Raw genomic sequence first — 17,788 nt, 5'->3', positions numbered from 1 at the left:
TAAGTTTCTCGGTCGAGGTGAACCTCTCGGTCATGGGCTAGCTCTAGGCTAAGTCCTTTGGTCCTGGTTTCGGGAGATCTCGATTCTAAGCTTAGATTCTCGGTCCCAAGGTCAAATATCTCGGTCCTAGAGTTTAGGATTCTTATAGCCAAGGTCGGACCTCTCGGTCCTAGGTTTTCGGATTCTTGGTTTCAAGGTCAAATCTCTCGGTCCTAGGGTTTAGGATTCTCGGTCCCAAGATCAGACCTCTTAACGATAGGGTTTGGGATTCTATGTCCCACGGTCGGACCTCTCGGTTCTAGTGTTTGGGATTATCGGTCCCAAGGTCGGACCTCTCGGTCTTAAGTGAAAATCCTCGGTTGGATTTCTCGGTCCTAGCTCAAGAACATTGGTCCTAGGTCTCGGATTTAGATTCCAATTTCTCGGTCCTAGGTTTCAGTCCGGACCGAGGATCCTCGGTCCTCAAGAACACAAAAGTGCAGATTTTTAAATTTATTTTTTTAACTTGGATTCTTTGATTCAAGGGTTTGGGTTGCTTCACAAATCTCCCATAAATATATTAATCATCAATTCAAGGTATCAATTGACATGGATGATTATCAATTTGTTCAAAATAGTTTGTGATCAAAAATCAGGTTTTTGATTTTAAAGTTGTTTTGGAGTGTAAAGAGTTATCCAATAGCTTCCTTATACTACAAATACTTGATTGGTACCAAAACAAGAACATTGGTTGTTCATTTTGACCAAATCAAGAACTTGAAATTTTAAATTTATTTTGAAATTTTTTATTTTCATCAAACATGATCGAGATGGATCAAAATGATCCAAACAGTTGTCCAAATCATTACAATCATGTTGGGAAGCTTTTTGGGGGTGTAATTCAACAGAATTAACCCAAGAATAGCAAACCCGTTTTTTATTTTGAAAACTAAAATTTGGGCTTTTGTTATTCAGATCGATTGAACGGTTCTATTATATTCATATAGTTTCTAAATGATCCTATGATCGATTTCCATCCATAAAACACCATAAACAGCAAGCATATAAGTTTATGTAATTTAAAATCTAAAAATTTCAATTTCAAACTGTAAATATGAATTAGAGGGTGATTGAAACATTACCAAGGTTGGAGACCACTCCTTGATCCTTAAGGAAACTTTTGGGATGCTTAGAACCAAGTTTTATGGCTTCGAACAAATTTTCAAAAAATTTAGAAGCTTTGAGCTTCAATGGCGGATTTTCTATAAATCGTGATTTGAGAGTGGAAATTGGATTCCTTACCTTGGGAATGACTCAAGGGGGTTTATTTATAGCTTTCTTGAGTCGGTGGAGGCTTCTAGTGGCCTAAATCGGTCAAAAGCCATTAATGACTTTTGGCTTTTCTTAACTTAAGTCGCTGGAATAGGGATGAATCATCACTATTTTGATAGGGGAAATGATCACCATCATAGGTTGATCATTTCAGACTTTAAATGAGCCGAAATGGTGGACTAACGAGGATGTTCCAAAAAGAGTATATCAACACGGATCTTCCTCCCTATCCTCGCGGCATTGCGATGAAGAAGACGATTCGAGGCCAAAATGACGTCGTTTCATGCGCATCCGCGTTCCGTTAGTGTTTTGGCTAACGGAGCTAATGTCTAGTTAGTTGTTCTCTTGCGTCTCGAACGTGCGTTGGTTCCGCTACAACGGGCTACGCGTAGCGCTCTGATGCATTGGATACGATTCTAGCGTCCATCCGATGGGCGCGGTTCCTTCTGTAGTCGATTCTTATGATTTATGTCACACTGGGTTGCGAATTTATATTTATTTTAAAACTGTAAGGGTTTGTTTGAATTTTTTTAATATCTCACCAATTTGGTTTTAATTTTGATATTTTAAAATACACAAAATATAAAATAAAATGTCAAGTATTTTACCAATTTAATTTTTTTATATTTTTAAGGTTAAATAAATAATTGTTTTTAATGAAATTGATATAACAATCCATTCTAAATTATTTATTTTTATCCCTTATTTTTCTAAAATTATTTTTAGATAAATGAGTACAACATTTATCTCGAATAATTTTATAATTTTGACCATTTTTTTAATTAATTAAGCTTTAATTATCACAATAATTAACCTAATTAATTGTTTTAATTGGTTTTTTTGCCATAAGATTAATTAATTTGATTTTATTTATTTCAAAATAAATTAAAATAACTATTTTAATATTTATAGTGCTCACAAATAACTAGATAATCATATGATCATTACAAAATATATTTGTTAAGGGGTCATTATGAAACTTTGGAACATCCTAATCTTTGGAACATCCTAATCGGACTTCTCTTATTACTTGACATTAATATTTTTCTTTTGACTCATACAATATATTTGATGATTAACCTAATTGGGACTTCTTTTATTACTGTGCTCTCCAAAACTCATCGCTGGATCCACTCTACATTCAAGGTAATATAATCCATATATCGGTTTCCAAATTGATTGACAAAAATGCATCGTCTCTTCACCTCGTCGCACAAATGACACCTACTGACGGTTATGTATATGGTAAGACATCCCCCATGAGCAAGGTCGGATCTACCCATAAAGTTATTTGGGTTGTAACCCGGGTGATCCAAAATATTTTGTATATATTTAACTAAGTGACAGTAGATAGATTTTGTATGCTTGCTTCATATTATTGCAGTTATGAAAGATGTTGGGAAATTTTTTTAACTCGGGTAGAGATCACATTCTAGCTTCACCTTGTCCATGAGATTGTGATGAAACGGGTGTAGTGACAAAATGAGCAATGTCTGAGAGACATGGCATGGGGATCAGCTGCATGTTTTTGTTTTGTTGGTAGAAGGAGAGATAGACAACAAACATTTGACAGACTGATCAGAAATCAGAAATGCATGCTAGCCAGCTTATGGAACAGTTTTTGCCCCCATGCATTACTCTTTTGTGCATGCATTTATACATGAAGTTATGGGGGAGTATGTGTGATTTTCAGAATGTGTCTTACGTATTTAGTTTAATGAATTTTCATCCGATCCATTTATTTATTTATTTATATATATATATATATTCTAGCTAGATTTAATCACTAGTTTAAGTTCAATTCACAAAAAATAATTTGTAAGAGATATCAAATGTTACGAGTTCGATTCTCTTTCAGAATCATTTTAAATAAAGTAGAAGTATGTGAGGTCATGTTAAATTATTAACTTAAAATAAAAATAAAAATTATAACTATATATCTCAAAGCAAACAAGCTAGCTAGTGCATCATGTGAGATTTCCCCATAACCTAATTTGTTTTGTTGTTTTCTGAATTCAAGATTTCATTAATTTAATAATTTCATTTTTTTAAATTAATGTTGTATATATAAATAAATTACATATATACTGTAAGGAGAGTCTACAAAACATCAAAGATCGAATTTAAACTCTAAAGGAATTAATTAAATTAATAATACAATGTTTGAGACCTTCACATAGCCTGTTTGAGGAAGTGGTTTGTTTGAGTTTTTTTTTAAAAAAATTTTGTTTGATTAAAAGTAGGAAAAAACTTGTTTTTATTTATTTTTGATCAAATTACCTTTTATATATTTAAATTTTATTTAATAATTAATTTATATTAAAAAAAAGTATGAGATAATTTTGGTATTTTAAAAGATAAATATATTGATTAGATTATGATGTGATGGTTGAGTTTTGGAATAAAAATTGGGATTAATCACAATAACTCATTCATCAAACAATCTATCTTCAAAGTCATTGTTTTGTAATTTATGACATACTTTATAGTGACATATTATTTATTGTTTTTAACTGATTGTATTAGTTTTATCTCCGTTTATGCGAGATGAAGAAAGGTAGAATAATGAAATAAGAATTATCCTTTTAATTTGTAATGTACACTTAATTTTTTTTTTTGAAATGTTTGAAACTTTCATTGGCTAATTAAGGGACCACACTTAATTTTATGAAGTTAATACAACCCCAGAATTACATGCCCCAAATTAGTTAGGTTGCCCGGTTAAAATTATCTAAAATATTAACTACAAAAATAAAGACTAGATAGAGTGAAAATGAACATTGAGCCTTTTTAGAAAATAATATTTAATTGTGAGAATCGTCTCACTCTTACAACCAGTTTTTAAAAATGTCACAAACAAAAAATGAAAGTAACATTATTTGTATTTTGTATGAGAGATGTCGTTGAATTAGAAATATTATTACTAAAAAATAGACTAAAAATAAATTGATAAATTTTTAGATCATGTTACATTTTGTTATAAATATTTTGAATTTTGAAAATCATTATAAAAAAACAAAAATCAATTTACCCGATAAGTAATGAATAGATTCCAACACATGAGAAACATATTTGTACTATTCTAATATTGATTATGATATTGTTAAGAGTTAAGACCAATAAGGCCATTGATATAATATTGTAATCAATCATGTACATATATATTATAATAAAGGTTCTCGATCGATCTGCCGACCGGCAGATTGCTATAGATGAAAAAGGCCAATATTAATATATGGATATCCAGTCAACGATTCGCTGGGTTGGCTTTATCCGTGGATCGATCGAGCCGCCATTGTCAAGGTGAGATCCTCCTTTCATTACTAATTATATAAAGGATATAAATAAACATAATTATTCAAATCACGAATCCGTAAAAACGAACTCGTTTGTTAATTTTAACGAGCCAATTGTTGAGGTTGGAGCCTACAATTATAATAAAGTCTACCTAAGTTAATTAGAGTTTATTTAATTTGTGTTTATGTTAAGGTCTAGAGCAAAAGTTATCTAGGTTTTATTATTTTAATGTTTAACCTATAAATATGTTTTTGTTAAGAGTCTTATAGGGTATGACAAAATTTTAGAGAAATAAACAGTGAGGCACAACTTTGTACTCATTTTTTTTCATAGTAAAATTTGTTGCCGGCTAAAGTGGACGTAGCTCTTATGAGTGAACCACTATAAATCTGTGTTTTCTTTTGTTATTATATTTTTGGGTTTATATAGATCATTTCAAGCAGATTGGATTTCAACACCCGAATTATAACAATTGGTATCAGAGTTGCTAGGCTAGATCGGAGCATTTTGAAACAATGGCAGACAAGAATAGTATAAGAAATGGCATTGGAAAATTCGATGGAACGGATTATTCATTTTGGAGGATGCAGATTGAGGATTATCTATAGAAAGAAGCTTAGTGTTCTTTTGAGTGAGAAACTAAAGAATATGGATGAAGCTAAATGGAGACTCCTTGATAGAGAGATTTTTGGAGTTGTCTGATTGACACTAGCTAAGATTGTTGTTCACAACGTAATAAATGAGAAGATCATTATAATTCTGATGAAAAATCTCACTAATATATATGACAAATCATCTGCTAATAATAAGGTACATTTAATAAAAAAAAAAGTTCTTCAATTTAAGAATGGTTGATGATACTTTTGTCACTCTTCATTCCAACGTATTTAATACAATTATGAATCAATTGCTATATGTTGAGATTGATTTTAAGTACGAAGTTAGTTCCCTGATTTGGTTAACATCTCTACCGAATAGTTGAGAACCTCTAAGAGAACAATTAGTAACTCAGTTGGAAATGCTAAATTGAAATTTATTAAAGTTAGATATTGTATTTTGTTGAAGAGGTTTGTAAAATTGATTATAGTGAAATGTTCAAAAGTTCTGCTCTGAATGTTAAAAATAGGGGTAGAGGTCATGATTAAAAAAATTCAATCAAGGTAAGAACATATCTATGTTGAGTAACACGAGGAGTTAGTCCAAGCGTATATGAACATTTGATTGTTGAAATTGTTGTGAGTATGATCATTTGAAGAGAAACTACAAAGCAACGGAAAGAAACAATGATGATAAAAATGATCAATCCAATATAGTTACAAAAAATATCACTGATGTGTTGTTTATGTTAGGACAAAAAATAATGGAGAACTACGTGGCTGAAAACTACGGGAAATTTTATCTCGCAGATGGTGAGCCACTAAATATTGTAGGCATATGGGACATCAAATTAAAGATGACAAATAGTTATGTTTATAAGGTTAATAAAGTGAGATACATTCCAGGTTTAATGCGCAATTTGATTTTTGTTACACAGCTTAATGACGAAGGTTTCTTAGTTGTGGAAACGGTGCATGGAAAGTGATTAAAGAAAAATAACTTGTGCTCGAGGTCACAAAACGGGAACATTGTGACTTAAACATGTAGAGACACGGCTGATACAGTTGCTGATGACTCGAAAAACAGTGAGTTATGTCATTGCAGGTTAGGCCATATGAGCGAAAAATGGATGAAAATTCTTTTAGAGAATGGTTAGATTTCAGAATTGAAGTCAATTGAGAATTCGTTATGTGAAAACTACATTTTTGGAATACAAAAATGTATGAGCTTCTTAAAGATTGAGAAAGAGCTCAAGAAAGAAATACTAGAGTTAGTACACACTTATGTCTGGGGACTTGCACCATATTCTTCTATTGGAGGAGCATATTATTACGTGACGTTTATAGAAGACTCGATAAGAAAAGTATAGGTTTATTTTATGAAGAACAAGTCTGATGCATTTGTTGTTTTCAAGAAGTAGAAGTCTTTTGTTGAAAATAAAACAAATCAGAAAGTTAAGTATTTGAGATTCAACAACGGATGCGAGTACATTAATTCAATTTTCTGAAAATATTGTGATATGAATGAGATCAGTATGATGAAGTCTATTTCTCGAATTTCTCAAGGGAATGGAGTAGTTGAACGAATGAATTGAATATTGAATGAGCGTGTTGTAAGCATGATATTGCATGATGGGCACCTTTTGGGCGGAAGCTATCAACACTTATATCTATTTGATAAACAGAGAACCCTATGTTCCTCTTAAATTCAAAATTCCAGAAGAAGTTTTGAGCAATAAAATAGTAAACAATTCTTATTTGACAGTGTTTGGTTATTTATCATATATGCATATTAATGAGATTTTTCGATGATAGTGGTTGCTAATTGGAAGATGTGGTTGCAACCTTTTTTGCGAGAATTTGGTCGAGACTATGAGGGAAGTGTATTGTGATTCGACAGTCAGAGTGTCATTCATTTGAAAAAGAATCTAGTTTATCATAGAAGGACGAAACATATACATATTAATTTGTTATTATTTCATTCGATTAGTTTTAAAAGATGGAATGTTAGCTCTTGAGAAAATTCTCGAGAGTGAGAATCCATCTGATATGTTGACGAAAGTTGTGATCAACGATAAACTAAAGTTGTGTGCAACTTTAGTTGACCTTTTTCATTAAGACATCAGATGGAGAGTCGTTATCGATCGAGAGATGATGAAGTTAGTATCCAAATGAGAGATTGTTGAGTTGTGGAGTTTACACTTATAATAAAATCTACATAAGTTAATTAAAGTTTATTGAGTTTGTTTTGGGGTTTTGACTTAGGTCCGAACAAATAGTTATTTAGGTTTTATTACATTAATGTTTACTTTATAAATATGTTATTGTTAAAGTTTTATAGGGTAAGACATAATTTAGAGAGATAAACACTATGAGACAAAAAAAACTTTGTATTTTTTCTTTTCATAGTGAAATCTGGTGGTGTCTGAAGTGGGCTTTCTCTTTTGAGTGAATCACTATACATCTGTGTTCTTATTTTTTTGCGTTTATATAGAACATTTTAAGTCGGTTGAATTTCGGTACTAAGCTTGAGCTCGTTTAAAAACATGAAAATCTAAACGAGTCAAGTTAGAGATTTTAGATATTCGACTCATCAGCTTGCGAATATGTTTATTTAGAGACTCATGAAAATGTCCGTTTATAAACGGGTGAACATGTTCGTTCATGTCTTTCTTAACGAATCAAGCTCAAGCTAAACACTATCAAACTAGACCCCAAATATATGTCAAACGTGAACTCAAACTTGTTAGATTATTTTGATTGGGCTCCCAATTATGAAATAAAAAGCCTAGTACGTTTAAAAATTCCAAAATCTAGAAGCCCAGAAGTTCAGAAACCCAAAAGCCCAGGATTTCAGAAGCTCAAGAGTCCTTTTGTATTAAATAGAGGTAGGTTTGTCTTATTGGAAAAAATACTTTTAAGATGTCCATGTTTTACTATAAAAGGTTGACGAAGTGGCTTATCAAAACATATCTGAAAGTCATCTAGCATACACTTGTAGAGAGATAGTGAGATCTCTTCTTTGTTTAGCTCTTATCTTCATTTGTTTCGTGTTTAACATTTGATTATAGTGAAGCTTCTTTTGGACAAAAGTTATGTGATTTTTACTCCTTGATTTGAGGAGATTTTCCACGTTAAATTTTTGGTGTTCTTGTTTCATTTATATTTACTTTTATGTTTATTGTTTCTCGCTCTTAAAGATCCAATCAAGTGGGGAATAGTTTATTATCACAAGTTTGGTGATTATTCCACTTTATTCCCAACATAGTGGTATCAGAGCTTGGTTATAAGCGTGTTTATTTTTGATTGGTTTAAGAAGATTAACACAAACAGAATGATTTTGTTGAATGGTTCAAAATATCATATCTGGAAGGGTAAAATGAAAGATATTCTATTTGTGAAGTCTTTGCATTTACCTATTTTTGGTAGTGAAAAACTATCTCCAAATCTGATGAGGAATGGGATTTTGAGCATGAAAATGTATGTAGTTTCATTCGACAATTTGTTGAAGAGAAAGTTTATAAACACATACAACATGAGACAAATGCACCTACTTTGTGGGGGTAAACTTGAGAATTTGTATGCTTCAAAGACAGGAAGTAACAAATTATTTTTGCTCCAAAAGATTATTCATTTGAGATATAGTGATAGTGCTTCTATTGCTGATCACTTGAATGAGTTTCAGGATGTTCTTGATCAGATGTCAGAAATGGGTATAAACTTTGAAGACGATGTTCAAGGGCTTTGGTTGTTGACTACTCTGTCTGATTCATGGGAGACTTTTAAATTTTCTCTTTTTAACTCTGTTTCTAATAGTGTAGTGACATTGGAGATGACCAAAAGTGGTGTCTTAAATGAAGAATTGAAACGAAAATCTCAAGGCTCTTCATCACAGTCAAATGTGTTTGTTGCTGAAAACTTGAGAAGACAGGATAGTAGAGGCGAGAAAGATAAGTCGAGACCTAAGGGTCAGAACAAGTCTAAGTCAAAATACAAGTCAACTGAATGTTACCATTGTGGCAAAAGTGGACACATGAAGAAGAAATGTTATAAGCTTAAATATGAAGCGAACAGATCTAAGCAAAAGAATGATGATTCTGAAGATCACGTCTCAGCAACTACTTATGATCGCTTCACTGTTCACGACGAGAATACAATTAACCTTGTATGCAATGAGTCAACTTGGGTGTTTGACATAGGAGCTGCCATATATGTTACGCCAAAGAAATATTACTTTAAATCTTATACTTCTGGTAATTTTGGAGTATTGAAGATGGGTAATACTGTCGTAAGTAAGGTTATTGGTATTGGAGATGTTTGCATAGAATCTAGCAATGGGTCGAAGTTGCTACTTAAAGATGTTCGATATGCTCCAGACATGAGGTTGAATTTGATTTCAACTGGAAAGCTTGATGATGATGGTTTCTCAAGCTCTTTTGGTTCTATAAAATGGAAACTTTCGAAAGGTAACCTCGTTGTGGCTCGAGGAGATAAGTTTTCAAATTTAAATTTAATGCAATCTTTAATAAATAAAGATAATGTGAATGTTGTACAAAGTAAAGAAGCTTCAAAGTTATGGCACCAGAGACTTGGTCACATTAGTGAAATGGGGTTGAATTTGCTAGTTAAGCAAAATGCTATTCCGGGTTTGAGTGAGACAGATTTGGAGAATTGTTCTCATTGTCTTGTGGGAAAGAAAACTCGAGTATCGTTCAAGCATAATCCTCCCTCAAGAAAGTCAGATCTCTTAGAGTTGGTGCATTCAGACGTTTGTGGGCCTTTAAAGGTACGAACTAATAGTTGTGCTCTTTACTTTGTAACATTTATTAATGATCATTCCAGGAAGCTTTGGATCTATGTTTTGAAAACTAAAGATGAAGTTTTAAACAAGTTTAAGGAATTTTATGCTTTTGTTGAAAAAGAGACTAGAAAGAAGATCAAGTGCATTCTTAGTGATAATGGTGGTGAGTATTGTGGTCCATTTGATGCATACTACAAACAATATGGGATCAGACACCAAAAGACACTTCCAAAGACTCCTGGATTGAATGGCCTAGCAGAAAGGATGAACAAGACAATTGTTGAGAGGATTAGGTGCTTGCTTTCAGAAACAAAGTTGCCCCCAACGTTTTGGGGTGAAGCATTGCACACGGTGGTACATATTATTAATTTGAGTCCTACAGTCGCTTTGGACGGTGAAGTTTCAAATAAGGTATGGACAAATAAACATGTTTCTTATGATCACCTACGAGTATTTGGATGCAGGTGCTTTGTTCACATTCCAAATGATGAAAGATCAAAGTTGGATGTGAAAAGTTGTGAGTGCATCTTCTTGGGTTATGGCCAAGATGAGTTCGGCTACAAAATGTATGATCCAATTGCAAAGAAGCTTATCAGAAGTCATGACGTTATCTTCTTTGAAGATGAGACTACTCAGAAAAGTGATCAGGCTAAAGACGATGAGTTAAAGGGAAAAGGTGAGTCAATAAATTTAGATAAAGTTCATTTATCTAATTCACCTATTTCAATAGAAAATCGGGTGCAAGAGGATGATGTTGAGGGTGAACATGACGTTCACATGGAGAATGATAATATCGAGCAAGGTGAATTACCTAAAATTCCACTTAGACGATCTATGAGAGATCGACATCCTTCAACGAGATATTCTCCTGATGAATATGCGTTGGTGACGGATGGGGGGGAGCCAAAGTCATACGAAGAGGCTAAAGATAGCAAAGAATGGGTTGATGCTATGAAAGATGAGATAAAATCCTTACATGACAATCATACATTTAAGTTGGTAGAATTACCAAAAGGACAGAAAGCTTTGAAAAATAGGTGGGTGTATAGACTAAAACAAGATGAGCATACTTTAGCTCCACGACACAAAGTTCGTTTGGTTGTCAAAGGGTTTAGTCAAAGAAAGGGTATTGATTTTGATGAAATTTTTTCTCCTATTGTTAAAATGACTTCAATAAGAGTTGTCTTGAGTTTGGCAGTTAGTCTTGATTTGTAAGTTGAACAAATGGATGTGAAGACGACTTTTCTTTACGGTGAATTAGAAGAAGAGATTTACATGAATCAACCTGATGGGTTTAAGGTCAAAGGTAAAGAGAATTATGTTTTCAGATTGAAGAAAAGCTTGTATGGCTTGAAACAAGCTCCTCGACAATGGTACAAGAAGTTTGAGTTGTTCATGAAGGAACACAGCTATAAGAAGACTACTTCCGACCATTGTGTGTTTGTGCAAAAATTCTCTCCTAATGACTTTATTATTCTCTTAATTTATGTTGATGGCATGCTTATTGTTGTCAAAGTGCTGTGAGAATTAATAGGTTGAAACAAGACTTAGGGGAGTCCTTTGCAATGAAGGATCTTCGACTAGCGAACCAGATTCTTGGAATTAGAATCAACCGTGATAGAAAGACAAAGAAATTATGGTTGTCTCAAAACAATATATTGAAAAAGTATTGCAGAGATTCAATATGGAGAAGGCCAATAATGTTTCTACACCTCTTGCAACACATTTTAAATTGAGTTCAGAACTTTGTCCTTCTAACAATGATGAGAAAGAAGATATGAAGAATATTCCTTATAGTTTTGCTGTTGGAAGTCCTATGTATTCCATGGTTAGCACAAGACCATATATTGCTCATGTCGTTGGCACTGTGAGTAGGTTCCTTTCCAATCCAGGAAAAGAACATTGGGAAGCTGTCAAATGGATATTGAGAAATCTTCGAGGTACATCAAGTTTGAGACTTTGCCTTGGGAATGAGAGTCCGTATTTAGTTGGTTATACCAACTCTGATATGGCAGATGATGTTGATTAGAGAAAATCTACTTCTGGTTATTTGATTTATTTTGCAGGGGAGCTGTTGTTGTTTTTGGCACAATTAGAATCCCACATCGGAAGATGATGGGAGTGAATGAAGTTTCTTAGTATATAAAAGAAATTATATTCACAATTAGAATAAATCCCACATCGGAAGATGATGGGAGTTGGGAAGTTTCTTAGTGTATAAAAGAAACTCTCCCCTCTGTGGTTTATTGCACTCAATATTTGTATATCTTCTTCCTTATTTATTGATAGCCTTAGTACTCGGAGACGTAAGCAACATTTTGGCCGAACTCCGTTATCAAATTCTGTTAGTGTTCTTTCAGTTTGTTTTCTTCTTTTGTGTTTCTGTTAGGGTTTTTCCCAATAAGTGGTATCAGAGCCGAAGGTTCGTCCTTGGCATGGTGGAGTCTTCAAAAGGGGGCGTCAACTCCTTCGTCATCCTGGACGAGGACACCGATGTTGAATTTAAAGTTTGCGGTGGAAATCTTTGATGGAACTGGGCATTTCGGCATGTGGCAAGGTGAGGTTCTAGATTGTCTTTTTCAGTAGAGTCTAGATGTTGCTATTGAGGTCGGAACGCCAGATGGTATAGAAGAAAAAGAATGGAGTATCATGAATCGGTTGGCATGCGGAACAATTCGATCATGCCTGTCCAGAGAGCAGAAGTATGTTGTGAAGAATGAAACTTCTGCACAGAAACTGTGGCAAGCATTGGAGGATAAATTTATGAAGAAGAGTGATCAGAATAAGCTCCTTATGAAGAAGCGGTTGTTCCAGTTTGATTACCAATCAGGGATTACTATGAATGAGCATATTACTAAGTTTAATGAATTGGTAGCAGATCTGTTAAACATTGACGTTAAGTTTGAGGATTAAGATCTTGCGTTGATGTTGCTATCGTCCCTTCCTGATGAATTTTAACACTTAGAAACAATGTTACTTCATGGGAAGAGAAATGTTTCTCTTGATGTTGTAAGTTCTGCTTTATATAGTCATTAATTGAGAAAGCATGATAAAAGGAAAAGCAAAATAGGTACAGCAGATGAAGCATTGATGATTAGGGGCCGTCAGCAGAGCAAATCAAAAGGGAAAGGAAGAAGATCTGAAAGTAGAGTTCCCAAAGATGAATGTGCTTTCTGTCTTGAGAAAGGAAATTGGAAGACTAACTGCCCAAAGTTGAAGAAGAAAGAGAAAGATTATGAAGATGCAAATGTTGCAGAAAACAAAGGTGATGCAGATTCAGAATACTCTTTATCGATGTCACACACAACATCACATCCTGATGCGTGGATATTGGACTCAGCCTGCACTTATCATATGACACCAGTTCGAAAGTGGTTCTTTGACTTTAAGGAGCTAGCTGGTGGAGTTGTTTACATGGAAGATGCTAATACACGTAAAATAAAGGGGATAGGTTCAATCAAGCTGAGGAATGATGACGGATCCACCAGAATTATTAGAGATGTTCGGTACATACCGAATATGAAAAAAAATCTCATTTCTTTGGGGCCTTGGAGTCGAAAGGCCTACATGTGAAATTGGAAAATGGAGTTCTTAAGGTAATCTCTAGAGCGCTAGTGATGTTAAAAGCTACCAGGAAGAGTAATAATTTGTATTATTATCAAGGTAGTACAGTTAATGGGACAGCATGTGTATCAACTTCCGGGAGCAGTAAGGAATTAGAGGCAACAAAATTATGGAATTTGCGATTGGGGCATGCTGGTGAGAAATCTATGCAAACTCTTGTCAAGCAAGGATTGTTGAAAGGTACAAAAGTTTGTAAGTTAGATTTTTGTGAACATTGTATTCTGAGAAAACAAAGACGAGTTAAATTTGTTACTGTTATCCATAACACCAAGGGTATTTTGGATTATGTGCACTCAGATGTCTGGGGACCTGCCAAGACTCCTTCTCTTGGAAGTAGACATTACTTTGTTACTTTTGTTGACGATTTTTCCAGAAGAGTATGGGTTTTTACGATGAAGAACAAATGTGAAGTGTTTGAAATTTTTCTTAAATGGAAAACTCAAGTTGAAGACGAGACAGGAAGAAAGATCAAAGTTCTCCGGACTGATAACGGTGGAGAATACAAGAATGATCCATTCCAGAAGTTATGCGAAGAGTATGGCATAGTTCGACACTTCACAGTCAGAAAAACACCACAGCAGAATGGAGTATCGAAATGTATGAACAGGACATTGGTGGAGAAAGTTCGATGTATGTTGTTAATGCTGGGTTAGACAGGAAATTTTGGGCAGAAGCTGTGTCATACGCTCAACATTTGGTAAATCGCCTACCATCATCTGCATTTGGTAAATCGCCTACATTATGATTCTTTGCATATTTTTGGTTCTACTGCATATTATCATGTATTTGAATCAAAGTTGGATCCACGAGGAAAGAAGACTCTTTTTATGAGATTTAATACGGGAGTTAATGAATATCGCCTCTGGTGTTTGGATGCAAAGAAAACCATTATCAGAAGAGATGTTACTTTTGATGATTATTCAATGTTGAATAAGGTAACACCAGACAAGATTGATTGTACTCCGCAACATGTGGAGTTTGAGAAGATAAAGATAAGCCCAACTAGAAGTGACTCTCTGACGACAGACAAAGAGTTAAATGAGGAAGAGGTTCTGACCCAAGAACCTTCAGAACAAAGTGAATCAATTGCTGTGAATAGGCCAAGATGACTTATTCAAAAACCAGGTCGGTTTGTTGACATGGCGGCCTATGCACTTCTAGTCGTAGATGATGTTTCATCCACTTTTTCAGATGTTAGTCGAAGTACTGAAAATGGAAAAAAGAGAGGTGTTATGGAAGATGAGATGCAATCTATTCATATGAATGAGACATGCAAGTTGACGCATCTACGAAAAGGGAAGAAGACTATTGGTGGTAAATGGATCTTTGCTAAGAAAGAAGGATTTTCCGAAAAATTTGATGTTCGCTACAAGGCAAAATTGGTAGCTAAAAACTACGCTCAGAAGGAAGGAGGTGATTATAATGAGGTACTTTCTACTATTGTTAAACACTCTTCCATTGGAATTTTGTTGGCCTTGGTAGCGCAGATGAATTTGGAACTAGCTCAACCAGATGTGAAGACTGCAGACATACACGAGCATTTGAACAAGGAAATCTACATTTATCAACCAGATGGATTCAATGTTGCTGATAAAGAAAATTGGGTTTGTAAGTTGAACAAATCATTGTACAGGTTGAAGCAATCGTCTAGATAATGGTACAAGCGACTTAACAAGTTTATGATTGAGCACAAGTACAGAAGAAGCAGATTCAGTTCATGTGTGTATTTGCGCAAATTGCAAGATGAGTCTTACATCTATCTACTCTTGTACGTTGATGATATGTTGATAGCATCAAAGAGCCAATATGAAGTTGATAAATTGAAGGCACAATTGGGTAAAGAGTTCGAGATGAAAGACATGAGGAAAATCAAATCTAATTATTTAGATTTGGTAAACATCTTCCGCGTTTGATTCGGCACTGAAGAGCGCCAATTGGAAGCACTGAAGGTTTATTTTTTAATATTGAAGATTAGTATTTGGATATTGTGCCAAGGTGGAGATTTGTTGTTTTTGCACAATTAGAATCCCACATCGGAAGATGATGGGAGTGAAAGAAGTTTCCTAGTATATAAAAGAAACTATATTCACAATTAGAATAAATCCCACATCGGAAGATGATGGGAGTTGGGGAAGTTTCTTAGTGTATAAAAGAAACTCTCCCCTTTGTGGTTTATTGCACTCAATATTTGTATCTCTTCTTCCTTATTAATTGATAGCCTTAGTGCTCGTAGACGTAGGCAACATTTTGCCGAACTCCGTTATCAAATTCTGTTAGTGTTCTTTTAGTTTGTTTTCTTCTTTTGTGTTTCTGTCGGAATTTTTCCAACAGCTGTTACCTGCAAAATATGTTAACAATTTAGGGAACGGGGTTTTTGATTATATGAATTTCCTTGAGTCGCTTACAAATTGCAGCAAATTGGAAGTATTGAGCACAGATAACAACCAATTTAGAGGAGTGCTTCCCGATTTTGTAGGGAATCTATCATCAAATATGCATTTCTTTGCACTTTCTGCAAACCAACTGCATGGCAGGATTCCTCCAACAATAGGAAACATTGTTAACTTTTCTTTTTAAGTTTGCAAAATAACATATTCACTGGGCTGATACCTAGTACCTTAGGTAAACTTCAAAAGTTGCAGAGATTTTCCCACGGACAAAATCAACTTTCGGGTACTATTCCAGATTCAATTGGTAATTTTTCTTTGGTGAATGAGCTCTATTTCAATAAAAATAACCTTGAGGGGACGATACCTTCCAGTTTTGGCAACTACCAAAGCTTAGTGTTATTGAGTCTTCAACAAAACAACCTGAGTGGAACCATTCCCAAAGAACTTTTCCAAGTTTCATCTCTATCGATTTTGCTCGACTTATCTGACAATAATCTGTCTGGCCCACTTCCTTCAGAGATCGGAGACCTCAAAAGTTTGGTGGCGTTAGATATCTCTAATAATAAATTGTCCGGTGAGATCCCTAGCAGTATAAGCAGTTGTACCATCCTCGAATTCCTATTCCTTCTAGGAAACATGCTCCAAGGATCTATTCCCATGTCGATGGAATTCATGAGAGGACATCAATTTCTTGACCTGTCGAGCAATAATCTATCAGGACAAATCCAAACTTTCCTGGAGAAACTTTCCTTGATCAAACTTAACTTGTCCTTCAATGATTTTGGAGAATTGCCTTTACACGGGGCTTTTGCAAAATCAACAGTATCCGTGTATTGGAATGATAAGCTATGCGGCGGAATATCTTCTCTACAACTTCCAAGATGTCCTGTCAAGAAACTTAATCGTAACTTCTTCTTTTCATCCAAACGTATCTATGCAATCGTGGGTGCTTCAATACTAAGAATACTAATCCTAATTTCAAGCTTGGTGTTTTACTTGCGGAAAAGGAAAAGGGAATCCACCAACACTTTGGATTTGTTGCCCAATGAGTCTTTCGTGTAAATATCCTACGGCGAGCTCCTCAATGCAACAGATTGGTTCTCTTCCAGCAATTTGATTGGTGTTGGCGGTTTCGGCTTCATCTACAGAGGAGTTCTTGATCAGATCGGAGATGTTGCGATCAAAGTACTTAACCTTGTAAACTTAGGTACGTGCGACGAGGAGCTTCATTGCAGAATGTAAAGCGTTAAAGAACATTAGACACCGGAATCTCGTCAAGATCGTAACATGTTGCTCAAGCATTGATTTTCAAGGTAACGAATTCAAAGATCTAGTTTACGAACTCATGATGAATGGGAATCTTGAGAAATGGCTGCATCCATCTCAAGAAACTAGTAGACCTAAGTTCAATCTACTCCAGCGTTTAAGAGTTGCGATTGATGTGGCTTCTGTACTCGATTACCTTCATTATCAGTGCGAACCTACATTTATTCATTGTGATTTGAAGCCAAATAACATCCTTCTTGACCAACAAATGGTTGCACATGTTATAGATTTTGGACTCATCCATAAATAGGTATTTCCCATCACAGTAGTTCGATGGGAGTGTAGTTTGATGGGAGTGTTGGGCACTGTCGGATATGCAGCCCCATGTATGTTCGTCTATATCATAATAAATCTTGTTTTATTTTTTATTTTATTTTTGGTCTAATGTATTTCAACATCTTCATTAGAGTACGGTCTTGGAACTGAAATGTTAATAAAAGGAG

General features: G+C 34.5%; 1 protein-coding gene across 1 annotated transcript; it reads left to right on the top strand.

The window, feature by feature from the left end:
* The first annotated feature begins 11,641 nt into the window (after window positions 1-11,641).
* LOC124910043 (receptor kinase-like protein Xa21) lies at window positions 11,642-17,081 on the top strand. Its single transcript, XM_047450671.1, has 3 exons — window positions 11,642-12,025; window positions 15,961-16,188; window positions 16,272-17,081. The coding sequence occupies exons 1-3, from the start codon at window positions 11,642-11,644 to the stop codon at window positions 17,079-17,081; spliced, it is 1,422 nt and encodes a 473-aa protein (XP_047306627.1).
* The last annotated feature ends 707 nt before the right edge of the window (window positions 17,082-17,788 follow it).

Source organism: Impatiens glandulifera, chromosome 1 (genome assembly GCF_907164915.1).
Source record: "Impatiens glandulifera chromosome 1, dImpGla2.1, whole genome shotgun sequence".
Classification (NCBI taxonomy): Eukaryota; Viridiplantae; Streptophyta; class Magnoliopsida; order Ericales; family Balsaminaceae; genus Impatiens; species Impatiens glandulifera.
The sequence above is the reverse complement of the archived record's forward strand: the minus strand, read 5'-3'. Positions and strand labels throughout refer to the sequence as shown.